The sequence below is a fragment of the Artemia franciscana genome, chromosome 7 (genome assembly GCF_032884065.1).
Source record: "Artemia franciscana chromosome 7, ASM3288406v1, whole genome shotgun sequence".
NCBI classification, from domain to species: domain Eukaryota; kingdom Metazoa; phylum Arthropoda; class Branchiopoda; order Anostraca; family Artemiidae; genus Artemia; species Artemia franciscana.
The window spans coordinates 12,353,057-12,380,538 of record NC_088869.1 but is presented as its reverse complement, the minus strand read 5'-3'; the positions used below and the strand labels follow the sequence as shown (position 1 = coordinate 12,380,538).

General features: G+C 35.1%; 1 protein-coding gene across 1 annotated transcript in view; it reads left to right on the top strand.

The window, feature by feature from the left end:
* Positions 1-27,482, top strand: part of LOC136028854 (centromere-associated protein E-like) — a 96,631-nt gene that overhangs the window by 42,297 nt on the left and 26,852 nt on the right. The window contains exons 10-13 of the mRNA XM_065706789.1: positions 8,817-8,963; positions 11,686-11,815; positions 16,556-16,733; positions 21,196-21,442. Coding sequence (XP_065562861.1) covers positions 8,817-8,963; positions 11,686-11,815; positions 16,556-16,733; positions 21,196-21,442 — 702 coding nt within the window. The remainder of the gene's footprint in view (positions 1-8,816; positions 8,964-11,685; positions 11,816-16,555; positions 16,734-21,195; positions 21,443-27,482) is intronic.

Genomic DNA, 27,482 nt, shown 5'->3' with positions numbered 1-27,482 from the left:
TCTTTCTAAAACCACATTGAACATCTTTCAAAGTGTTAGTTTTTTCCACTTTCCATGTAAGCCCCTCCTTAACCATTCTTTCATTGACTTTTCCTAAGACAGGTAGTAGAGTAATCATCCTTAAGTTTTCAATTTTTGAATTATCTTTGCCTTGTTTAGGAATCATAGTCACTACCCCATCCTTCCATTTTTTCGGAAATTTTCCATCTTCCCAGGCCTTGTTAATGATTTCTAACAATGTCTTTTTTCCATTTGTCACTTAAATGTTTGATATACTGTGGGTAAATCATGTCTAACCCTGGTGCTGTTAATGGTAACTTGTGAATCACTTTGTTTATCTCCTCTACTGTAAAATGTCTATTATAATCTATATCATTTTCTATTTTAGAGAGTCTCATTACCTTAGCAAATGTAAGTTGTTCCTCATCATTAAAATCGACTGACTCTACAAAATCTAATGCTTTATTCGCTTTCTCTTGTTCTTCCACTATCTCCTCTTCATTAACAATCAAGGGTGGGTTACGATTATCTTCTTTATTCCCTGAAATCAGTTTTTTCACCGTTTTAAAAACTCTACTTGCAAGTTGTCTAAAATCTAACTTCTCCAGAAATTCTCGATACGAATTTTTCTTTGCTTCCAATGTTTGGCGCCTAAGGCTGCATATTGTCTTTGACACATTAGAAAGTTTTCAAAGTTTGGGAGCTGCCTGTACCTTCTTCTTGCTTCTAATAACTGTTTCTTTGCAATTGTACATTCATTGTTCCACCAAACACTCAGTTTGCGGTGACTAGGAGCTCTTTCACTTTTTGGAGCCAGTTCTTGTGCTATTTCTAGGAGTGAATTTTGAAATGTCTCTATTTTCCCATTATAAATAAATAAATAACTTTATTCCTCACGCCTCTCAATACATAGTTTCTATACAACTGACACCTTTTTAAAAGAAAAATGTTATGGCAGGGCGAAGAGCGGATCGACTGCGGCATGATTTCCATTTAAAGTCGTCCTACGTTAAAAGTCTCGAGATATGGTATGTTTATGTTTAGGCTATTGGAGAAGGCTTCCAGTGATTTCATCTTTTCGACTGGGAATGGTATTTCGACTTGTTCCAGAACTGTTCCAACTGGTTTGTTCCAGATCCTGATGACCCGGGGTATGAACGAATGTTGGTAAGAATTAGATCTTGCAATCTTCATCTTCACGGGCTCCAATTGCAGACTGTGCGATCTTGTGTTGCTTTGGGGAGTTATTTGAACAAGCTTGTCTTTTACGTTCCCAAAATTCTCATGAACTATCTTGAAGAGGGTTTTTAAGTCTAAGATCGTTCTTCTTGTCTCAAGTTTATGGAGAGTGAGCCTTCTTAGAGCTTCGTCATACGGAAGGTTTCTGAATCCTTGAAGTCCTTTTACAAAGCGTTTCTGGACCCGTTCTATTCAGTCAATATCCTTTTTGAGATATGGCGACCAGATGACAGTGGCGTATTCAAGCTGTGGCCAGACGTAGCTTGTGTATGCTAAGATCTTTGAGTGATTGTCAAGGTATCGTAGGGAGTGACTGAGTAGCCAGAGAGTATTCGACGCTTTACGCACAACCAGGCCGATATGCTTTTCTGGTTTGAGATCCAAGCTCAGAATTACACCTAGGTCCTTTTCACAGGTAGATTTTGTCAGGTCGATACCTTTCATTTTGTATGTGTACATCAGATTTTGGCGGCCAAGATGGGCGACAGACCATTTTGCTAAATTTGGTGAAAGTTGCCATTCTTCGAGCTTCTCTGTCAGGGCGTCCAAGTCGCTTTGGATTTGTGATGATGCACTAGCTTCTCCCAGGAGCTTCGTATCGTCTGCAAACAGGCCAAAGTCGGTTTGGGAAATGGCATTTATGCAAATGTCTATGTACATGACGAACAAGACTGGGCCGAGAACACTACCTTGTGGGACGCCACTGGTTGCATCTGTCCATGTGGATAGTGTGTCTGCAACCTTGACTGCTATTTTTCTATCATTCAAGTACGCTGAGAGCCAATTTTTTAGCTGTCCCTGGATTCCATAGACTTCAAGGCAGTGGATGAGTTTTCGTAAGGATATTCGGTCGAAGGCCTTAAGTAGATCGATTAGGATAATATCTATTGGAATCCCACGGTCAAGGGTAGACTGGATGTAGTCGTGTATCACTACTAGTTGGGAAACAGTAGAACGATTTTTACGGAAGCCATGCTGATGATCTGAGATGAGGTTGTTCAATTCGAGGTGCGAGTTTAACTTTTCCACTATGACCCTTTCCATGATTTTCAGGAAAGGTGAAGTAAGGCTGATCGGGCGATAATTCTCCGGGTCACTCCGTTTCCCTTTTCCTTTGAAAATAGGTGTTACATGGGATAGCTTCCAGGAAGTAGGAAACTTGCATTGCTCGAATGAGATTTGGAAAAGTATTGCCAGAGGTTCACATAGCTCGTCTCTCACTTCTTTCAAGATGAAGGACGGGATGCCATCAGGATTGAGTGCTTTTGACGCTTTCATGCCCTTCATTGCTCTTAGAACACTTCCTGGCGTGAAGCCAATGCTGTGGAGCTCGCTTCCTGGGTGTGAGTCTTGGAGTTGAGGTAAATAGCCATCATCAACAGTGAACGTACTGGCGAAGAATTTTACAAGAGCATTCGCCTTATCTAGGCTAGTGCTATGGACCACATCACCTCGATCTCTTAGTGTTGGTAGTTTCTGTTGCTGACCTAGCTTGCGTTTGCACAGGTTGTAGAAATCGCTTTTTGTTCTTATTTTCTGGAATTCTTCTCGTTCGCAATCTTTGTTGTAGTTTCTGATAGCTTTTCTACATTTTGAGCTGAGTTTCTGAAGCTTGGCGAGTCTACTTATGCTTCCAGAGGCTTTGTAATCCCTATATGACTTCCTCCGGTCCCTGATGAGCTTTCTTATGTGCTGAAGAATTTTACAAGAGCATTCGCCTTATCTAGGCTAGTGCTATGGACCACATCACCTCGATCTCTTAGTGTTGGTAGTTTCTGTTGCTGACCTAGCTTGCGTTTGCACAGGTTGTAGAAATCGCTTTTTGTTCTTATTTTCTGGAATTCTTCTCGTTCGCAATCTTTGTTGTAGTTTCTGATAGCTTTTCTACATTTTGAGCTGAGTTTCTGAAGCTTGGCGAGTCTACTTATGCTTCCAGAGGCTTTGTAATCCCTATATGACTTCCTCCGGTCCCTGATGAGCTTTCTTATGTGCTTGGGAAGGAATATCCCTTTTCCAATGTGTTTTTTGTTCCTGAATGGTTTGGTTTGAGTAACGGCTCGGTGAAGTATGCCATAGAAAACTTCCCAGGCTTTGGCGATTGGTAAGTTATACACAAGGTTGTCCCAATCGGTATGCTCTAGTATTATTTTGAGTTTTGTTATGTCTGTTTTATGGAAGTTTAATTTAAAAGTGGGTCCATCATCCTGTGTATGAATTTTGAGTTGTTCAGCACGGACTTGGCAGTGGACAGCATGTTCGTGGTCGCTTGTAACGGGGTTAACGACTGTTTTTGTAAGGAGTAGGTCTACCATGGGCGTGTTGAATACAACTTCCAAAGTATTGGTTTGACGCGTAGGCTCGAGGACACTCTGCGCTAGGTTCAACTCGCTTGTGAGGTCAAGATAGTGTATTAGTTGATCTTCTGAGTTCTGGCTTCTCATCCTGAAGGAATGATTTTTCCAATCCATTTCAGGTATGTTTTGGTCTCCGCATATCACTACGGATTTAAATTTGTTACAGATCTTCTCCAGGTAGGCAGAAAATTCACGATCTGCTGTCAGTCCCTCTCTCGGCTTCTTATAAATTGCTGTTGACCGGTACACGGCTAGAATTGCCAAGCGAGAACCATCGTTAGAAGTTGGCATAACACAAGTTATGGCGTCTATTGTCTTATTAGAGAAACTACTGTGCTAGTATATGTGTAAGTTCTCCCTTGAAAGTATCGCCACTCCACTTCCCTGTGGTTTTGCCGTGTTATCCTTCCTTAAAACTTCATATTCTGGTATTCCAAATCTAGTCGATAGTATTTTTTCATGAAACCAAGTTTCAGAAATGCATATTACATCGTATCGAGAGTTTTCGTAGAGGAATGCTTGAAGCTCGCCGAACTTTCCAACCATACTGTGTGCGTTAAAAACTAGTAAGTTTATCTCTTTTGGCTGTTCGGCTATTGTCTCACATTCGCATTACGCAGTTTGAGAGCAATGGCTCCCACCAGAAGACTGTGCTGCTCTTTCATCTTTGTTTCTCCTGAATTCCGCTCGTTTCTGAATCTGCGTGCGTGTCAAATCAGGGTTAATGTATATGTTTTTTTGTATTTCATCATCGCTGGATGTCCTGAGTACTGGAGCTCCCTTCACTATTTGTTGGCGCTTTTTAAGGCTATTGGGGCTGTTGCGTTTTAGTTTGACCAGCAGTAGTTTCGGTTTTCTTCCAAGGGGAGCTTTACCGATACGAACTGACATCTTCACAACAGTTCACTCGTGACTGAACGTCTGTCTCTTGTAATTTATTCTTAAAAGCTTCCCAATTGATCTTCTTTAAATTAACTTTACTAGATTCTTCATAATTTGCGTATATACTATTATCTCGAGAAATCTCTACCAAAATGGGAAAATGATGACTATACAGGTTAGATTCCTTATCACTTGTTATTGATACTTTTGATGCTAATGAGGCTGACCCTATGGTCAAGTCTATGGTCACTGATCTTCCTGTTCTGCTATTAATTCTAGTTGGTAAATCCTTTGGGGTAAGCAGGCAGATATCTGAGTTTTTCATTAAAAATTCATAGATTGTTTTTCCATTTCTATTATCATTTCCACATCCACACCAAAGACTGTTGTGTGCATTTAAATCTCCTATAATCAATACTTTCTCCCCTCCAGGCACTGTATCTATAATTTTTTCTAGACCACGATCACTTAAGAGTAGGTTACCGTCTGGTATATAAATATTGAATATATTCAGCTTTACTCTATTTTTAAGATATAGTTTACATCCAACAACTTCCATTTGGTAATCCTCCTGCATTGACAAATAAATTGGGGTATAATTGATTTCCTTATTAATTCCAATTATCACTTCACCTCTCTCTTTATTCCATCTATCTAATCTCACTATTTTATAATCTCTGAATGATGGATTTATATATGGTTTCAGATAAGTCTCTTGAATGCAAAAAACGTCTATATTATTCTTAATGCAATAGTCTTTAACCAATGATCTTGCATTCCAAGACATAATTGTTATGTTTGATTTAACAGTCATTTATTTATGCACTGATTCAAAATATGGCTGCTATTCATTTGCATGATTCCCAAACTTTCAATAAAACTACAGAGTTTATCGAGTTTTTCTCTGATAGGCAGGTTCTCTATGCTTAAAATTTCTGGTGACAACACTAGACCAGTCACAATCTTATTTATAGTATTACTCACTATTCTTTACTGCATCTGACTATTTTCATTATCCCTAAAAGGCACGTTGATTTTTGCTTGTTCTTTATGTGCTTGTTTGTTAGTCACTTCAGCATATGACCTATAAACTATTTCTGCTCTTCTAAAACTCATTCGATGTCTTTTTGCAACTTTTAGAATCTCAGTATTCCTTTGCCTGACAATACATTGCATTGAACTTGATGGATGGTTGCCATTACAGTTGATGCATTTGTATAGTGATATTTTATTTTGTAGATTGTTGTTCTTTATTTGACACAGTCCAGATGCATGCTTTCCAGCACATCGTAGGCAAATTTCTTCTTTTGCTGGGCAATATTTCTTTACATGTCCATATCTTTGGCACTTATGACATTGTAGCAATTGTCTCTTATATTCATGCACAATCCGCCTCCTCCCCCCCCCATCCAGACCACTGGAGGAAGGAAATTATTTTCAAATGTTATCAATATTGCTAGACTGTCTTCCATTTTTCTAGTTTCTCTGTTAAATCTTTTTTGCCTTTTGGCCCCAATTATTGTAATTGGGCTATCTAAACTATCTAAAACATCATCCTCTGAAACATCAAGGGGTATTCCCTTGATTATCCCTCTTACTGTCTCACCTCTTCTTTTGGCTTCTATTGCCAAACCACACATTTGACTTTGCTTCAAAATTTTCTTAGCTGCCACCTCATTTTTTACAAAAATAACCATTTTCGTTCTTTGGGCAAAAACTTCAAACTCAAACTTGTTTTCTTTTAATATTTCTTTCATGCACTTTGAAAGTCTGAAACGTTCTGGGAATCTTTTTGATTCCTCTTCCTCCTTTACGTCAATGACCATTCCAATCTTGAAAAGTTCTTCTTCTGGTATATCAAATTCTTTATTAATATTTAATTTGGTTGACACCCACTGTCTCTGGTTTGGCTCCATATTTATCCCTTTCTTTCCATCTTTTGGAACCTGGGATGAGAGTCCATCCTTATTCACTACACTATACTTTTTTGATTGAGGTTGTTGGCACTCAGTATCTGTAGCTCTTCTTTTTGTAGCTAATTTGTTGTCTATTTCAGTGTTCACACCTTCTACAACATAAGGGTTAACACAATCAAACATGTCTATTTCCTGTTCACTATATGCTTCTCTGCTTCTTGGTAAGGGTGGGTAAGCTCATTCCAAGAATTAAGACTCGGCTAATTCTTTAATAACTAATAATTTCATTCTTAGTTTTGCACTAAGGATTTTTGGGCTACCAGCACCCAAAACTCCTTGGAGGGAAAGAGGGATTTGTGCTTAACTAGAAATGTCATAAGTGGCTGGAAAATTGTCAACTCTTTTATCAAGTTTTTATTTTAACTCTCAATTGTCTAGAACTTGGACAACTTGAAATAAAAGGCCATTCAAAGGAAAAACTAGCGAATGAAATAAGTTCAAATTCAAAAACATAATAATATTCAAAAACATGATAATATTCAAAAACAATAAAATTCAAAAACAACCGAGTCATTTGGAAACGTAAGAGAAAAGAAGGAAACTTTCGAAAAGGTATAGAAGGACAAGAATCAAAAGTTGCAACCCCTTCCTAACTATTTACCTGGCTAGGACTCACTAATATGTACTAGAATCAAAACCCAATGTGAGAGGTAATAAATTGTTTAGTATGTGTTCAATCGTTTTAAGATGGAAGAGGGCCACTCACCCCAAGTAGTGTCCTAAAGTTAGAATTATCTAGGCCTCTAGGGTATCCAAATACGAAGCTGGTGTACGCGAAAAAGAAGGATAAAAAATAGATATGACTTAAACAAACTGTGTTCCTTTTACACATGGCACTTTAAGTTTTGTTTACTTTTCCGTGGCGTTTATCTTAAGACAAATTTAAAATTTAAAAGTATAATTAAAAGTATATATCTGAATCAATTGTTACAAATGTATTTACTTGAACGATTCTTTTCCCCGGTGAGTTGATCAAAACATAGTTTTTTTTTTTTTTTAATAGTATGGAGGATAAACAAAATATAAGTATGTCAAAATATATGTGTATATGTTGTTCTTAGTAAATTACAAACGTCACAGGCCCTTAGGAGACTTCAATTACTATTGGTATTGCTTATATTATTATTCAACTCCCACTTTTAGTAGTTTCTATTTTGACTAAGTATGGCTTTATTAATAATTTTGGATTTCACTTAGTTTCAGGATTCGTTTATCCATTCTTAGTAATTTCTGTTTGTTTAATTCTTACTTATTATATTACTATTACTCCTCCTTTCAGGTTTTAATTGTGCTCTTAAGTGTTTTTTAAAATAAAAATTTGGAAAGTGTTTTTGGTTCAATGTCTATCAATAGTTAACTGGAAAAAGAGCGGTAACTTGGGTGGTTAGAATGACCCTTTCACATGTAGTGAAATATTGTGTCATAGACATTTTAAGTTTGCCAGTTCATGACAAAGAATTTCGAACAAGGAAAACAAAGTCTTAAAAATGCATTGTAATTTAGCTAATTTGTTCTTTCTTTAGATCTTTCTTTAGTTATTTGTATGTATTCTTCGTAAGTAATCAATTTTCTTAAAAATTTTTATCTAGACATTTCGACAAGTTTTTAGATTTTTTTCGTTTATGCTAAAATTGCTAAGTTGTATATAAACACGTGAATGTTTCCTTAATTGGCTTCGAATTTTCTTCAGCCCTGCATTTTGGATTGTATTTGAGAAATACCTCACTTGTTTGGGAGGCCTAAAACTTCTCTCTTAGAATTTATATGTGCATTACTATAGGAAACGGTGATGGGTTGGTAAGGGGTTGGATCCAAATCTGTACGGATGAGGAGCGAGAGGAGGTACATTTCTGGGCTTTGTCTGGGATTTGGACAAACTACACACAATGTCCTGCAACTTTTAGAATTAATGGGTACGTTAATTGTAAGAAACAATGAAGGGAGACGAATCCAAACAATCCAGATATTTAAAAGGGGGACCAAATATTAGTATGGGTAGCTGTGAAAATGCCGCAATATCTACAAAATATTGCAAATGATGGAAATGGGCCAAATTGAAAATAATGAGGACCACCATAAACATTTTTAGAAGAAGAGCCTTTAAATTGTCCCATTATAATTTTCTTATCTCACTGAGCTTTAAATTAAATTTCATCTTCATTTTGCTTTTGCGTCAATTTTGTCGCACGAAAGGAATTTATAATTTTATAAATAATTATCTAGCTGTTCATATTCTGAGAAGGAGGCCTAAGCCCAAACTAAATCGCCTCCCCACTGGGTCAGGTTTGGATATAGACCTTTGAATGTGCTAATCCTTAACTGTTTGGATCATTCATGTTCCTTATGTATTTCTTCTCTTTTATAGCAAAATGGTTCAAATTTAAACCAATCGACAGTCATGTTAGATGTCTCTGCCCTTATCGAAGAAAAAGATAGAATGATTCGTGAGCTTAAAGAAAAGCTCATCGTGTCCACTCATGATCCAACATCAAAAGGCTGGAATGCTACCGAGGTATTATATATATATATATATATATATATATATATATATATATATATATATATATATATATATATATATATATATATATATATATATATATATATATATATATATATATATATATATATATATATATATATATATATATATATATATATATATATATATATATATATATATTTATTTATTTATTTATATATATATATATATATATATATATATTATTTTTGGTATAATTTTAGGCATACAGAAAATTGATATGTAATGTTTTATGTGTAATTTGATGTATGAAATTATAGAGAAAAGCTTTGTAGCAAAAAGCTCGGAGAAAAACTCGTCACAGAAAACTTGTCATTTAGATTTTCACAGAACACTTGTTCAAAAATAAAATCTCGAAAAAATCAATTCTAGTGAGGATTTGAAGAACTGTCCTAAATATTCTACCAATATTCTCTAATTAGATTTTGCCAGATGAGCAAGAATTTACCACACGAGAAATATTGTACCATATTTACATATTAGTAAAAATATTAGTAAAGTAAGTACGATACTTAAAAAGAACTTTTTAAATGTCAAAGTCTTTTTGGCAAAAGAGGGAAAAGAAGATCTGTTTAATACAAAGGATTACATCATATTTGGCATCATAAGTGTTTAACTCGCGTTCCATTGTTGCTAAAGGAATTTTAGTAATTTTAGTAGAAACTAGTAAAAACAGTAGTACAATACTAGTCTTTTACAAATCAACTTCTAAAAATTAACTAGAAGCACTTCAAAATCATAAGTCTACTAATGTGTGCTGCAAACACTGACAGCACAAAGAAAAAATGAATAGAAGGGATAAAGTGAAATAATGTTTTTAAGAATTTCAAAATAACTTGTTGCTAAATGTTTCTTTGTAGTGCACCCCAAAGTCTTTTTGCCAAAAGAGGGAAAGGAGGATCTGTTTAATACAAAGGATTTTATCATATCTGACATCATAAGTGTTTAACTCGCGTTCCATTGTTACAAAAGGGATTTTTAGTAGAAGCTAGTAAAAACAGTAGTACAATATTAGTCTTTTACAAATCAGAGTCTACTAATGTGTGCCGCAAACACTGACAGCACAAAGGAAAAAAAATGAATAGAGGGGATAAAGTGAAATAATGTTTTTAAGAATTTCAAAATAAATTTTTACTAAATGTTTTTTTTGTAGACGCCCCAAAGTCTTATTGCCAAAAGAAGGAAAGGAGGATCTGTTTAATACAAAGGATTACATCATATTTGACATCATAAGTGTTAGCTCGCGTTCCATTGCTGCAAAGGGATTTTAGTTATTTTAGTAGAAGCTAGTAAAAACAGTAGTACAATACTAGTCTTTTACAAATCAACTTCTAAAAATTAACTAGAAGCACTTCAAAATCATAAGTCTACTAATATGTGCTGCAAACACTGACAGCACAAAGAAAAAAAATGAATAGAAGGGATAAAGTGAAATAATGTTTTTAAGAATTTCAAAATAACTTGTTGCTAAATGTCTCTTTATAGTGCACTCCAAAGTCTTTTTTCCAAAAGAGGGAAAGAGACTTACCATTCAAACATATGCAAATATTAATTAAAAAAAAATCATGGCTGATTGAAATTTATTATGTGTAAATTTATATACATAACATTTTATGTATCATTTGTTTGATTAACTACCCCTCTAAGCTGAAGTGGCGGGAATATGGATGTAGACTTATCCGTAACTATTTTGCACCCGATGACATTTATGGGCGGCAATACTTATTTGTTGTTTTTTTGGACCAATGAAATAAAAGAAGATAGTTTTTTGAATGAAGTTAGGAGCAGCATTAGAACTTAAAACGAACAGAAGTTATTATGTATATGAGGGGGGTTGCCACCTCCAAAACCCCTACTCTTTACCCTAAAGTTTAGCTTTTGTCTAAATTCTTTGAGAACAACTGCTCTTAACACTATAATATCAATAGAATAAGAATTAAGATCAGAAGATTTCTAAGTCACGGAAACTTTTGCTTAAATTGTAGTTGGGTTCAGGGAGAGGAAACCCCTTTCGTACAAAGAATAATTTCTATTCGTCTTAATTTCCCCTCTTTTTTGAAAGTAAGGCAAATTTTCTCAGTCTCGTAGCCTTGATGCGTAACTTTAATCGTGATAAATTTCATGTATTCAATTGATTCAATTGATACATATATCTATTGCTGTCTAAGCTCCTTTACTCAGTGTTTGGGGTACTACTAGCCCTGGTCGCTCCTTGCTTACAGTTCGTTACCACGAACTGTTTTGATCATCCAGCAATCTCAGCATGGCCATTTTTAAACTTCTTCTAAGCCTAACCTAAGAGAAAATACAAGGAAATACAAACAAAAGACAAATTAAAGCTAAAAGTTCAAATAATACTTTCGGATTTATATATAAATAAGATTTTTATATGCGTATTTTTGGATTTTTGTGTGTATTGGAAGCAGTGCAGGCAGATAAACACAGACACATTCTCACGCATATATATATATATCATAAGAAGTGCATGGTAAATTATATTTTCTAATTTTTTTAATCGATCTATGATGTTTTTATAGGGGAAGGTTCGAGACCCCCCCCCCCCCCCGTCCAGAATGATAAACAATTTCTCGAAATCCAGGAGAAATTTCTGGCCGATCCTACATCTCTGCCCCTGTCACAGTCCATGTCACCTTGGTTATTTAAATTTTTGAATTTTGCCTTTGTTTTGCAGTTGGAACGAGCAAATCGACGAAAAACCTGGTGTCCATCTTCTTCTAAGAATTTGAAGAGATTATCATTTGAGCTTCCACGAGCGGATCGAAGTTTGAACATTCAAACACCCACCTCTCTACATGAAGAATGTAAGTGTTTATGTGTTTGTATTTTTGCTGTTAAAGCTCATTTGCGCTATCGTAGTTTTTTACTTCGATGTAGTTTTTGCCTCAGCAGATTATCGAAGATTGTCCTTTTTGGCCAATCGTCTGGCGCTAAACGGATAGCGGGACGTTCGCTGTTGGAGTGGAAGGATATCATAAAGATTTAAGGGAAATGGGAACTTCCCGGGAGGGTGTAAAGAGGGAGGCTTTAAATAGATTAGAATGGGGAGGAGCGTGAGTAGCTTTGTTGACCTCAGGTGGCTTGGTGCTGCAGTGAGTTCTTAGTAGTAGTAGTAGTTTTTACTCAGTATTTTGGTACGTTTTAGGAATCTTATGTTTCAAAAGAATAGCTTGATGAATTTTGTAGAAACCTATGATATAACGAGAAAATGTAGGGATCACCATATGATATAACGAGAAGACGTAGACAATGAATAAAAACGTGGTAGATCACAACCAGTGAAAAAGGAGGAAAAGTAATAGTAAAAGTCAAGCAACGGTGAAAAGCCAAATGAAAGAAAAACCGGATGTTGAATGGCTCACCAGACGTATTCAGTTGCCTTTTCTCCAGTTTTTTTTTAATATTTGTCTTTTTGTATTTTCCTGTTAACTTTCCCCTATGGTTTTTATTCTTTTTTTTTGGTCTTATGATGGTTATGCGAGATCCCAGCTGGATTAATTGCAGTTTCTTTTTTTCGCTAGCTATGATTAGCACCATTTTTCTTCCTTGTTCTACATTTTCTCTGGTGTCATTCTTAGCCAATGTGGTCTTATTAACTGTTTAGATCTTTATATTTTCTTTTCTATCTTTCTTTAGTATTATTTTCTGGTAAGTTTGCTAATAAATTTGCTTTGTTCCCTTAAATAGTTCTTATACAAAATTTGCTTTTCAGATTACTTTAATCAGCTCGTAAGAATTGTTCTTTATGAACCTACAGTATTTTTGTGGCATTTGGCTCAAAGGAATTCAGTATTCTTTCCGAAATTAATAAAAAAAAAGAATTTCATAAAAAGAATAAAAGAATACTCATTAAAAACAATCTTTGTCTATGTAGGTCTTTAGCAGTTTTGCTAGGCAAAATTTATCTTCTCCTTTAGTGCAAGTTTGTGCTGTTATACACTTTAATTCTGGCTTGGGTTTAGGTTTTACTCACACTGGAATTTAGCCAGCGCTAGTTTGAGCCGATCAGAATTTTTCATAGACGTTTCAGCCCATCAGAAATCTAATTGGCTCAAATTAGCGCTAGCTAAATCTCGGCAAAATCTCTTCGAGAATAGACTTAGGTACTATCTAGTGCTACCTAGTTATATTTGTTAGTATTTGTGATATTTGCAAGTCACAGCACGCGCACTCGATAATCCAGCCTTAGAGAGTTGAATTATGATCTTATATTTGCATGTTTTTCCCCCTTTTTATGGCACTTGGTATTAACCAAGTGACATATAGCAATCGCAAATTCTGTCGGTCTGTCGGTCCCGGTTTTGCTACTTTAGGCACTTCCAGGTAAGCTAGGACGATGAAATTTGGCAAGCGTATCAGGGACCGGACGAGATTAAATTAGAAATAGTTGTTTTCCCGATTTGACCATGTGGGGGGGGGGGAGTGGGGGGCCCGTTAATTCGGAAAAAAATAGAAAAATTGAAGTATTTTTAACTTACGAACGGGTAATCGGATCTCAATGAAATTTGATATTTAGAAGGATATCGTGTCTCAGAGCTCTTATTTTAAATCCCGACCAGATCTGGTGACACTAGGGGGGAGTTGGGAGGGGGAAACCTAAAACTTGGAAAACACTTAGAGTGGAGGGATCGGGATGAAACTTGGAGGGAAAAATAAGCACAAGTCCTAGATACATGATTGACATAACCGGAACGGATCCGCTCTCTTTGGGGTTAGTGGGGGGTTGGGTTAATTCTGAAAAATTAGAAAAAATTAGGTATTTTTAACTTACGAACGGGTGATCGGATCTCAAAGAAATTTGATATTTAGAAGGATATAGTGTCTCAGGGATCTTATTTTAAATCCTAAACAGATCTGGTGATACTGGGGGGGGGGGGCTGGGAGGGGGAAACCTAAAACTTGGAAAACACCTAGAGTGGAGGGATCGGGATGAAACTTGGTGGGAAAAATATGCACAAGTCCTAGATAAATGATTGACATAACCGTAACGGATCCGCTCTCTTGGGGTAGTTGGAGGGGGGGGGGGGTTAGTTCTGAAGAATTAAAAAAAATGAAGTATTTTTAACTTGCGAATTGGTTATCAGATCTCAATGATATTTGATATTTAGAAGGATATCGTGTCTCAGATCTCTTATTTTAAATCCCGACCTGATCTGGTGACATGGGGGGAGAAGTTGGGAGGGGGAAACCTAAAACTTGGGAAACACTTAGAGTGGAGAGATCGGGGTAAAACTTGGTGGGAAAAATAAGCACAAGTCCTAGATACGTGATTGACATAAACGGAACGGATTCAATTTTGAAAATTGAGGTATTGGTAACTTACGAAAGGGTGACCAGATGTTAATGAAATTTGATATTTAGAAAGGCCTTGCGCTTTAAAGCTCTAATTTTAAAGTCCGACCAGATCCTGTTACTTTGGTGGGAGTTGGAGGGGGAAACCGGAATTCTTGGAAAACGTGAAAATTGGGGTATTTTTATTTTACGAATATGTGATCTGATCTTAATGAAATTTGATATATAGAAGGAATTCATGTCTCAGAGCTCTTATTTAAAATCCTGACCAGATCTTTTGACATTGGGGGGAGTTGGAGGGGGAAATCTTGGAAAACACTTGGAGTGGAGGAATCGGGATGAAGCTTGGTGGATAGAATAAGTAAATGTCCGTGATACGTTATTGACGGAACCGTACTGGATTCGCTCTCTTTGGTTGAGCGGGGGGGGAGGTGTTCAGTGATTTGGCGAGTTTGGTGCTTCTGGACGCGCTAGGACGATGAAAATGGGTAGGCGTGTCAGGGAGCTGCACAAATTGACTTGATAAAGTCATTTTCCCAGATTCGACCATCTGAGGGGCTAAAGGGAGAGGAAAAATTAGAAAAAATTAGGTATTTATAACATACGAGTGGGTGATCGGATCTTAATGAATTTCGATATTTAGAAGGACATTTTGACTCAGAGCTCTTATTTTAAATCCTTACCGGCATTAAGCCTCTTATTTTCCTTTTAAATTAATCTATTGATTTATAAAATTTTGCTAGAGCTCATACCATATGATCTCTTGGCTCTTAGCTCTTGTTTTAAAGAGAAGCTTGATCACACCCCGGGATCTTTTTAAGAGTCGGGAAAATTTATTCGATTTTGATCCTTCGAAAGAGCTCCGACGTTAACGGTTCCTTACTCTCATTTATCGGATCATCGTTATAATAAAGCAACGTGTGTTGATACCTTGAAAGCTGAACGTATAAAAATGAGACTTGTCAAATCCTAGTTTGTAACTGACAAGCTTTAAACATAGCCGAATTGATACGATTTTATACCTTCACACGGCCACAACATGCCAATTTTGAGTTACGGAACTTTCTCATTGTTTCCTGTATTTTAATATAATTTTTTTTATTTTGTATAACTAATAAGTAAAGTGAAAAGTGGATGAACCCTTGAAAATTTCGTAGTAAAGGGGGTAAGTAAATGTTCAGCAAGGTCAATCTCCAGACACAAGCCTATGGTTTTGCAGACATACAATGTAACAAGATAAGCCTCCAGAGAGAATATCTTCAACGTCATATATATTAAACTAGCAATAATTGTATACATGTAAATACGCATATTTATTTTTTTTTCTCGAAAGTTGGCACTTTCATTCTTTCAAAAATTTATATACTACCATTTTCGGTGTGAAAAAACAATCTGGATAGGTCATGAATTGGTCGTTTGAAAGTCTTCAGGATCAGCAGGAGGAGTTTCGAAGCGCAAATTTTTTGCTGGCACACCAGTTGATTCTGTCAGAAAGATATTCTTGCATTGATAGCTGTTAAATTATTCTAAGATCCTTAATTACTTCGCATTAAATTTGAAAAAAACAATAATAATTTGCATACCAGGGGACAGATCTTTGCCCAGTGATTATTGTTTGTTTAATAAGATTGTTCGTAATAAGCGAATTCTTCGATTTTTGGGGTAAAAAAACGATCTAATTAAATCATGACTTTGGGGAAGTTCGTTTATGACCTTCATTAATTTTGGAAAAAAAATCGCATGAATGGTGCTACAAGTACTGAGATGTCTAATACAAAAAGATGTCTCTAAATGAGAAATCTGAGATAATTGGTTACAAGTACACCAATGGATTTATATCCCAATTATAAGACATCCCAATGGATGTCTTATACCCCAGTATTGAGACTGGGTAAAGAGATAAAATAAAACTGCCCCTTTTCACCGAGTGAAGCTTGATTCCCTCGTACTAATCTACAGCAATAATTGTTCTAATAGATTACTACGAATAACCAGACTGTCCTCACCGAAATTCAGTGGAACTTGACTTACGCCTTTTAGGTTCAAGAGAAATAGTTAAATGAAATATGTTTACAGATAGTTTATTTAGTGCTTTTTTGTAAGTGTTTTTCCTTGTTGAAGTTGCTTTTTATTTCCTTCTTTTTTTTTCCTTGTATGCTCCATTTTGACACCATTGTGTGTTTTGGGTTAATAAAGTTTAATTCATTAATTCATATACATGACAGGTCTGTTTGATACGTTCTTTTTTAAAGCATTTGATAGTCGGCAGTTCCAATTGGAGTGTTTACTGGAAGAAGACGAAGATAAGTCACTGATTCTGACTCCTAAGGATATGCAGGATAGGGGACGACATAGTTACAACAAAGATATGGGGAAAATGGACATGTCAGTTCAAACAAGTTTTACCGAAAATCCAACAGATACTCCTAGGTATTTTTCCAATATGTTATTTTTTTATGGTTAAAATAGAATATTTCATACCCTCTGTAAAAATTATTTTTTCTTACTAAGTTTTTCATGAGTAAGTTGTAATTTTAGCGTGAGCTAACATGTGGCATAAGACTGTTTGCTAGCGTGTCTGTTGCCAGGGTAGCCGAGATACCTCTCGTTCCAGGCAATCCTATGTCCTATGTCAATTTTAAATTCTTTCTGAACCTGCCTGAGACTCTAGGGGGGCGTGCCTTGCTAAAAGCTAACAAACAAGTATTAATCCAATAAGAGAGGCACACTTACTCCCGCCGTTTATCCGTGCCATTTAACCAAACACTTGGAAAACAATGGATTATATGACTATCTTAGCTCGATGACTATTTACCTTAGTTCTACTGCCCTAGGAATGACGGATGGACGGATAATAAATAGACTTATCTATTAACAAATGAACTAACATCATTTTTATACAATCCTAATAAGGGGGAGATTAATGCCAGATTTGCCTCTCACTTAACCGGAGTATCTGTCTTGGCTTTTTCTACAATTAGCCATGGCTTGATGCCCACAACTATTTGATTTTAAAGTGGTAATACATTCAGTTCGTTAAGCTGAAATTTTGATGGTTTTTGGTGATATTTATGGGAGTTTAATGAAAGCACAAGAACGTAAGAATGGAAGGAATTTGTTTTTGTTCGTATTATAATTACCTGCTAAATCCCGTCGTAGTCCTCTACTACTATCTACTTTAATTTATTTTATATTTTTTAACATTTGAATAACTCGTAAGAATTTTTGTTAGACTGAGAATTCAAGTTATAAAAGATGATAATCATCATTATTAATGATGACGATCATTATTTTTTATTATCTTCATACTAAAATGGTATATAACAACAGGCTTTACCTCTAGAATGCTTGTAATACCTAAACATTGTATTCGGTTTTGCAATTATTGTACTACAATTTGCCAATAAGTTTTTGTTGTCTATTGTCTTGGAATGCAAATAACAGCAAATAGTTGATTACCATTAGCGGTGATTGAGTTCTGAAACAACCCAAAACATGGTTGCCATACAGAATTACTGTTTTTAGTACTTGGGTATTCTTCCCCACTATAATTTGGCAAATTTTCTTATGTAGCCCATGCCCCTTGACTATATATATGAACCCCTCTTACCCACCACCCCACCCCAATAAAATGCTGGAGATACGCCCCTGTAGATTAGTATTTGGTCAAAGCTATTTTGACTATCCCCCGAGTTCCTGGCCGTAGTTCAGTATCTGACCCTCCCTAGACAGATGTTTTCTATCTTTTAACTGGCCCTAATTCAACAGGTGTGGCTTTTTCCCAATTCTTAACTCTAATTAGAAGCTCTATTTTATATGAATTAGAAACCAGCATCCTTAAATAGTTTAAGTTTGACATTTTTGATACGTGTGAGTGAATATTATCAATAGTAAATTTAGGGCTTGCGTATTGTTTAAATTTTGCACAAGGATTCTTGAACCTGTGCTATATTGCTAAATTTTTTTCTTTGTGTAGAACATCCTAGAATTCACTTTGGTGAAACACAGAGAGTAGTATTTCTGTATATTGTAAGAATTTACACTACATTTACATCATAAATGTTTTACAGGTGTACATTACTCCGTAAGGATTTTAGTAATTGTACCAGATACTAGGTATAGGTAGTACAATAACGTGTTACAAATCAAAATTAGCCATTAAATTAATCTACTTCACACCAAAAACTGAACTCGCGGGTTTTTGTTACTAAACAATTAAAACCGAAAGAAAAAAAGTATAGTAACTAAATGGAAAGAAGTTTATTTTTAAATAAAAAATAACTTGTTGCTAAATTTCTTTATGAAGGGCATCCCAAACGTCATTCTAGCAAATGCGGGAAAGTATTAGATGTTTAATACAAAGGATTGCACCATATTTGAAATCATAAGTATTTAACTCGCGTTCCATTTTTGCAAAGGGATTTTAGTAATTTTAGTAGAAACTAATAAAAACAGTTGTACAGTACTAATCCTTTACAAATCAACGTTTAAAAATTAATTAGAAGTACTTCAAAATCAAAGTCTACAAATGTGTGCTACAAATACTGACAGCACAAAGATAAAAGTGAATAGAAAAGATAAAATGAAACAATGTTTTTAAGAATTTCAAAATAACTATTTGCTAAATGTCTCTTTGTTGTGCACCCCAAAGTCTTTTTGCCAAAAGAGGGAAATGATGATATGTTTAATACAAAGGATTACACCATATTTGACATCATTAGTGTTTAACTTACACCTTATTTGACATCATAAGTGTTTTACTCTCGTTTCATTGTTGCAAAGGGGTTTTTGTAATTTTTGCAGAAAATAGTAAAACAGCTGTACAGTACTAATCTTTTACTAATCAACATTTAAAAATTAATTAGAAGCACTTCAAAATCAAAGTCTACTAAAGTGTGCTGCAAACACTGACAGCACAAAGAAAAAAATGCATAGAAGGGATAAAATGAAATAATGTTTTTAAGAATTTCAAAATAACTATTTGCTAAATGTCTCTTTGTAGTGCACTCCAAAGTCTTTTTTCCAAAAGAGGGAAATGATGATATGTTTAATACAAAGGATTACACCATATTTGACATCATTAGTGTTTAACTTACACCTTATTTGACATCATAAGTGTTTTACTCTCGTTTCATTGTTGCAAAGGGGTTTTTGTAATTTTTGCAGAAAATAGTAAAACAGCTGTACAGTACTAATCTTTTACTAATCAACATTTAAAAATTAATTAGAAGCACTTCAAAATCAAAGTCTACTAAAGTGTGCTGCAAACACTGACAGCACAAAGAAAAAAAAATGAATAGAAGGGATAAAATGAAATAATGTTTTTAAGAATTTCAAAATAGCTATTTGCTAAATGTCTCTTTGTAGTGCACCCCAAAGTCCTTTTGCCAAAAGAGGGAAAGGAGGATCTGTTTAATACAAAGGATTGCACCATATTTGACATCATAAGTGTTTAACTCGCTCGCGTTCCATTGTCGTAAAGGAATTTTAGTAATTTTAGTGGACATTAATATAGATAGTAGTAAAATACTAATTTATTACAAATCAAATATAGAAATATAACCAGTGGCGTTCCAAAAACTAAGCTTGCAAGTGTGTGCTACTAAACAGTGACACCCTAAAGAAAAAGAAATGATTAAATAAAACAAAATGAAATAAAGATTTTAAGAATTAAAAAATAACTTTCTACTAAAAACGTCTTTTTATCTTTTTTGATCCTAAATGTCTCTTTAGTAGCACAGTAAGCTAGCACAAATCAAATGTCAAAGACATTCAGCAGCGCGTTAAAAAGTAATCTTGCAAGGATGTGCAATAAAATAGGCACAAGGAAAAAGATAATTAAATAAAATGAAATTAAGTTTTTCAAAGAGTTCGGGGCTGCATTTCTGTACCAAGCTAACTTATATGCAGCCAAAGAATGGCAAAGCAACAAAGAATTCTTTTCTCTTTTTTTTTAACAACATCAATGAATAGCACAGTAATCGATTGTTGCGTTTTCATTTACGCAGATTTACGGAATAATGATAATAATAATAATAATAAAACGATTTTATTTTGAAGCGCTTTACACGGTCATGCCGATCAACGGCAGTTCTTGTCATAAAAAACACTATACATATAAAATACATATATAATGAGGTTATAATGTTTCAGTTTTCTGAATCGGCTTTAGGATTTTTTTTTTTTTTTTTTTTTTTTTTTTTTTTTTTTTTTTTTTTTTTTTTTTTTTTACTGAATATCTTAAATTAACTTTATTTTGGAAAAGTGGTTTTACGGATGTCTTATTTTCGTTACCTGAATTTAAGGGATTTTTCGCATGTTTTCTCCCAAATTTTCATGGTTTTCTTTTCAGTAAAATGGCTTTACGAATACCTTGCTCTTCATTGACCAAATATCTGAAATTTACTCGATTTTTTTTTTTCCACCTAAATTTACTCGATTTTTTTTTCAGTTTGGTAAAGTGGCTGGATACCTTGTTTTTTGTTACCTGAATTTCAAGATGTTCTTTAATTTTTTAATCGAAATTCAATTTATTTTCAGTAGGGTGAAGTGGTCTTAGAAATACCTTGTTTTTCATTTCCTGAATTATGTGATTTTTTCACCTAAATTTACATTGTTTTCAATTTGGCAAAGTCGCTGGATACCTTGTTTTTCACTACCTGAATTTAAGATGTTCTTTAATTTTTCATTGAAATTCAAATTTTTTTTCAGTAGGGTGAATGGATTATAGGAAAATTTTGTTTTTCATTTCCTGAACTACGTGATATTTTTTTTTGGGGGGGGGAACCTAAATTTACATTATTTTCAGTTCATTAAAGCGGCTTTAGGGATTCCTTATTTTTTTTTCGCCTGAATTTCGAGAAGTTGAAATTGAAGTTTACTTCAATTTTAGTGCGAAGACTCCAGTTAGCCGTGTTCTAAGTAAATCTGTAGGAACTCCAGCATCAGAGCTACGAGCCCAAATGCGTAGTCTTATTCGTCGTATTAAATCTATACAAGAAGAGTATTCGCTCCTTGAAAACCATTATGAGGAGCTCAATAAAGATTACAAGGAGCTCCAAGAATTTACCAAGTTTGAAAAGGATTTTGGAGTCAGAGACAAGTGGGAGAAAGAGCAGAAATTGAAGATAAAAGATCAGGTTTGATTTTTTTTTTCATTTCTTATATAAATTTGAGTGTGCGATCAAATTGAAATTTTTATTATCTAAATCTACTCAATGTTCTGAAGCATTTGCCAAGCTGTTTTGCTACAATATATTATTTTGAATAAATACGTCTTTTTTTGTCCTTTGGTCTTCAATAATATGGGGTAATTAATCGCTAAGCATTTACCAACAATTTAGTCTTTCTCATACCCATATTCACCGCTTAAAGCGTGGATGCCTTCAAGCCGTGGCTAGTTGCAAATATATTTGCAACTAGCAAATATATTTGCAACTAACAAATATATTTGCTAATTTGCAAATATATTGACTCCCTCAGCGTGATTGAGCCGGCTAGAACCTCCAACAAGGTTGACAGGTTGAAAATTTTCAAGTATATAAGAAAATTTTCAATTATAAAAGAAAATTTCCCATTATATTGATAGAACCAGCGTGTGTTCCCCGGGGAGACCCTCCAACTGGTTGACTCTAATGGAGTGATATGCATGAGAGGTGTAGCATAAGTGGGAGATGATAACAACGGCAATGAAGGAAAGACAATTAATGCCATGTTTTTCTTCTCACTTAATTGGACTATTTGTCTTGGCTTTTACTACAATTAAACAAAAAAAAAGCTTTTTTAAATGAAAGTAAGGAGTGACATTAAAACTTAAAACGAACAGAAATTACTCCGTATATGAAAGGGGCTTTTCCTCCTCAACGCCCCGATCTTTACGCTAAAGTTTGACTCTTTCTCTTAATTCTACTTTTTAAAACAGTAAAAACTTTAGCGTAAAGAGCGGGGCGTTAAGGAGGAAAAGCCCCTTTCATATACGGAGATATTTCTGTTCGTTTTAAGTTTTAATGTCGCTCCTTACTTTCATTTAAAAAACTTGTTTTTTTTTTGTTTAATTTCTGGACGTTTTTGAATTAATGCATGTTTTTATCTTGGTCTCCGCACATAAATAATTAAAACGAAATTTGCATTTTTTTTTTTTTTTTTTTTTTTTTTTTTGGCTAAATGACTTTTTCATAGTTTTAATCGGAAGATTTTGAGAAAAAATTAGCGAGGGAGGAGGCCTAGTTGCCCTCCAATTTTTTGATTACTTAAAAAGGCATTAGCTTTAAATTTTTTACGAACGTTTTCATAAGTAAAAAATATACGTAACTTACGAATTAACTCACGTAGCGAACTTCTGTATTTGTATATTTTTATTGCGTATATGAGGGGGCTCGCCCCTCGTCGATACCTCGCTCTTTACATTAAAGCTTAAATTTTGTCCCAATTCCTTAAGAATGACCCCTGAATCACAAAGGCCGTAGCATAAGTAGTTGTAATTACTAAAAATACTTTAGCGTAAAGAGCGAGGTATTACGAGGAGGTAAACCCCTCATCTGCGTTATAATGTCTGTTCATTTTCAGTTTTAATGCTGCTCCTCACTTTCAGTAGAAATAACTTTTCATATTTATTTTTTCATTGTTTTTTCAAATAATGCTAGAAAATCCTGCGCCCCCTCCATTGAAAGTATCTTCTCCCATGAGAAGTTCCTCCATGGAAAGATCCTCCCACGTAACCCCTCCCCTCAACTCTCCCCCCAAGCAAAAAAATCCCCCTGAAAACGTCTGTAAACTTCCCAGTAACCATTACTATATGTAAACAGAGGTCAAAGTTTGTAAATTGCAGCCCCTCCCACAGGGACTGCGGGGGAGTAAGTCGTCCCCAAAGACATAGGTATTAGGTTTTTCGACTATAGTGAATAAAATGGCTATCTCAGAATTTTGATCCGGTGACTTTGGGGGAAACATGAGCGTGAGAGGGGGCCTAGGTGCCCTCCAATTTTTTCGGTCACTTAAAAAGGGCACTAGAACTTTTAATTTCCTTTAAAATGAGCCCTGTTGCGAAATTCTAGGACCACTGAGTCGATACGAATACCCCTGGAAAAAAAAGCAAATAAACACGCATCCGTGATTTGTCTATTGGCAAAAAACGCGAAATTCCACATTTTCGTAGATAGGGGCTTGAAACTTCTACAATAGGGTTCTCTGATACGCTGAATCTGATGGTGTGATTTTCGTTAAGATCGTATGACTTTTAGGGGGTGTTTCCCCCCTTTCAGTTGAACTATTTTCAACTACTTTAAAGAATTATACTTTTGGATTTTCCGCCGCATGCTTCTACTCCTGTAGAATTTTTTTCTATTCATCCAAGGATGGATAATCTAGCTCTTTGATTGGCTGGCCTTAACTAATTCCGTAAATGTTCAAATAGATTAAACCTGAAGGTTGACTCAAGCTAGCCATATTATTGATGAATTATAATAGATAGCAGCAGGTCATCTACTCTTCTATGGTGATTGTTACGTGTAGTATATCGCTTTGATATAACCTCAGTGACAATGATGTTTAGCTAACATCGAGATCCACCAAACTCCAACATTATAGCTAATGCTAGGCGCACGTCAGGCCCATTTGTAATAAAATTATCGTATTTACTCTTTATATCTAGTTAAGACACAAATCAATTCCTATATAGGTTTTTTTTTCTATACAGTTAAGGATTGACAACTCTCTGATTGGCTGGAATTAGGTAAATTAAAAAAATACAAATATATTTAACAGCTAACTCTAAATTTTATTGTTTGCAGATGTTAGCTAAAGATATGTCGTTAGCTAAATCTCATGCTGAATGAATCTAAGCTTGTCCGAAACCCAATATTTCTTCACTCCCTTTTTTATTTCTAGATGAATTGTAAAAATAAAAAAAAAAATTGTATGCAAATTCAGAGCGATCTCTCCATTCACAGAGACAGAATTAATATATTTTTAGAATTTCCCTTGGTGGAGAATCTAACCTTGCTCAGAAAATAAGAAAGTTTACTTTCTTTTTTATTTTATTTTTTAATTTTGAATCGGATGATTATTTTTTATTTTTTAATCGGAAAAACTCTGCACACAAAATTTCAGAAGTTTCATTTGGTTGATGAATATAACGGAATGTCAGTCTTGTAATGATAGTAAAATTGTCATCTTTGGTTTATATATTAATTACATTAAAAAAACTAGTTTTTCTAACTGAAAGTAAGGAGCGGCATTAAAACTTAAAACGAACAGAAATTACTCCGTATATGAAATGGGTTGTCCCCACCGCAATCCTTCGCTCTTTATGCTAAAGCTTTTAATTGTTTGAAAAAGCAGAATTGTGGTAAAGAGTCAAACTTTAGCGTAAAGAGCGAAGGATTGCGGAGGGGACAACCGATTTCATATACGGAGTAATTTCTGTTCGTTTTAAGTTTTAATGTCGCTCCTTACTTTCAGTTAGAAAAACTAGTTTTTTTTTATGTAATTTCTGAACGTTTTTGAATTAATGCATGTTTGATTTTGGCTCTCCATACATAAATTATTAAAATGAAATTTACATTTAATTCCTTTTTTGGCTAAATGGCATTCTCTTAGTTTGATCAGACGATTTTGAGAAATAAGGGATGGGGAAGAAGGCCTAGTTGCCATGCAATTTTTTGGTTACACAAAAAGGCAACTATAAATTTTAATTTTTAACAAATTTTTTTATTAGTAAAAAATATAAGTAACTTAAGAATTAACTTACGTAACAAACTTTTATATTCTTGAATTTTTATTATGTATATGAGGGGGTTTGTACCCTTATTAATACCTCGCTCATTAAACTAAATCGTAAGTTTTGTGCCGATTCTTTAAGAATGACCCCTGAATCAGAAAGGCCGTAGAATAAATAGTTGAAATTACTAAAAATACTATAGCATAAAGAGCGAGGTATTTATCTCCTCCTAAATACCTCACTCTTTATGCTAAAGTATTTTTAGAACCCCTCATATGCTTAATTATCTCTGTTCGTTTTAAGTTTCAATGCTACTCCTTACTTTCAATTGAAAAAACTTTTCCATGTTTAGTTTTTCATTGTTTTTTTTTATAGTAATTTTAGAAAGTCCTGCGCCCTTTTCATTGAATTTTTCTTCCCCCATGTCACATTTCTCCAAGGAAAGCTCCTCCTACATAGCCCCCTCCCCTCAACCCCACCCCCAAAACCAAAAAAAAATCCCCTGAAAACGACTGTACACTTTCCAATAACCATTATTATATGTAAACACTGGTCGAAGTTTGTAACTTGCAGCCCCTCCCCCAGGGACTGTGGGGGAGTAAGTCGTTCCCAAAGACATAGTTATTATGGTTTTTGACTATGCGGAACAAAATGGCTATCTCAAAATTTTGATCTGCTGACTTTTGAGAAAAATGAGCGTGGGAGGGGGCCTAGGTGCCCTCCAATTTTTTGGTCAACTTTTCATTTCCGTTAGAATGAGCCCTCTTGCAATATTCTAGGACCACTTGGTCGATACGATGACCCCTGGGAAAAAAATAAAATAAAATAAACACGCACCCGTGATTTGTCTTCTGGCAAAAAATACGAAATTCCACATTTTTGTAGATAGGATCTTGAAAATTTTGCTATAGGGTTTTCTGATGCGATGGTGTGATTTTCGTTAAGATTCTGTGACTTTTAGGGGGTGTTTTCCCCTATTTTCTAAAATAAGACAAATTTTCTCAGGCTCGTAACTTTTGGTGACAAAGACCAAATGTGATGAAACTTATATACTTGAAATCAGCATGAAAATCCGATTCTTTTGATGTATATTTTAGCATCAAAATTCCGTTATTTAGAGTTTCGTTTACTATTGAGCCGGGTCGCTCCTTACTACAGTTCGTTACCACGAACTGTTTGAAAACCATAGGAGAGCAGATAAAAAGTATACTTAAACTTGCACAGAAACCTTCAAACCTAAACCGAGTAATGATTAGTATTTTGCCAGTCAAGTATTTTTTCACCCCTCAGTCAAACTTCATTTCTATGCTCTATATTATTTTTTTACAGTATACACTGTGATATACACTGTATTACAGTGTATACACTGTATAATATATATTGTGTAAAAACAATGTGAGACACTTCTTTCTCATTTGTCCTCTATTTGAGCTGTGATAGAAGCAGCCATGTGCATAGATATTCGTTTTTATTGAAGGGGGGGGGGGGGGCAAATTAATAAAAAAGTTGATAAAAAGGTGTAGGATACTGTTTGAAAGCCATCAGAAAGTTGGTGATATATCGTGAGATTTTTGAGTGAAAGAGAATCAGACTTCCGAAAAATATTTGCGTGCTAACATTCATTTTTAAATTTTTTAATTAAGGATACAATTAAATGTGAATTTACTAGAAGGTTTGATTAAAATACTGCTTGTTTATATACTTAACTCCCATCCGGCCAGGCTGGCTGACTCGGGGCTTATTCTCTGATGGCATTATGGACCGTATTTTCTGTATCCCCTCCTTTTTGTCGCAGTGCTCAGCAGTAGTGGGAAAGATGGTTGAAAAAGTTTTCCCGCCCATGCTTGGGAGGTCGTCCTCTTCGGCGGGAGGTATTCTTTTTTCAAAGTCTATTTTTGGCCGTTGGGCTGTGGACATACATTGGAGGTGTCCTAAACATTGAAGCTGTTGGAATATGGTCTGCATATGGGTTGAGAGTAGTTAAGAGAGGGCAATAGCCGTTAGGTCGATACGTAATATAGGCAAGCGATTCCAGTAAGCTTTCGTGGTGATTTAGTTTAGAAAGCCGCCATTTAGTGTTTGTCACCGAATTGTAGGGTTATTTTTTCACTCCGTACAGGTGTCCCACAGCCAGAATAAGTAAAGCACGATAATCTTGTATCTTCAGCTTTATGGACAGGTATTTATTTTTCCAAATGGAGCGCTAGGGCTTCAAGCATGCGGAGTCGTTTTATACGATGACTTTTTGAGAATCCAATTCTTGATGTCAGCACACTCCGTAGGTAAACGAACTGATTGATCTACACGAATTGCTCACCGTGAATAGTGACTTTGGTGCTAGGAGGACCACTGCAAAGAGTATGGATGACTTGTAAGAGTGGTAACTGGCGCTAGTATCGGGAAAAAATATGAACGCCATATAGCGTAAGCTGACAAGTGTCTGTCTGACACTGTGTGTCTGT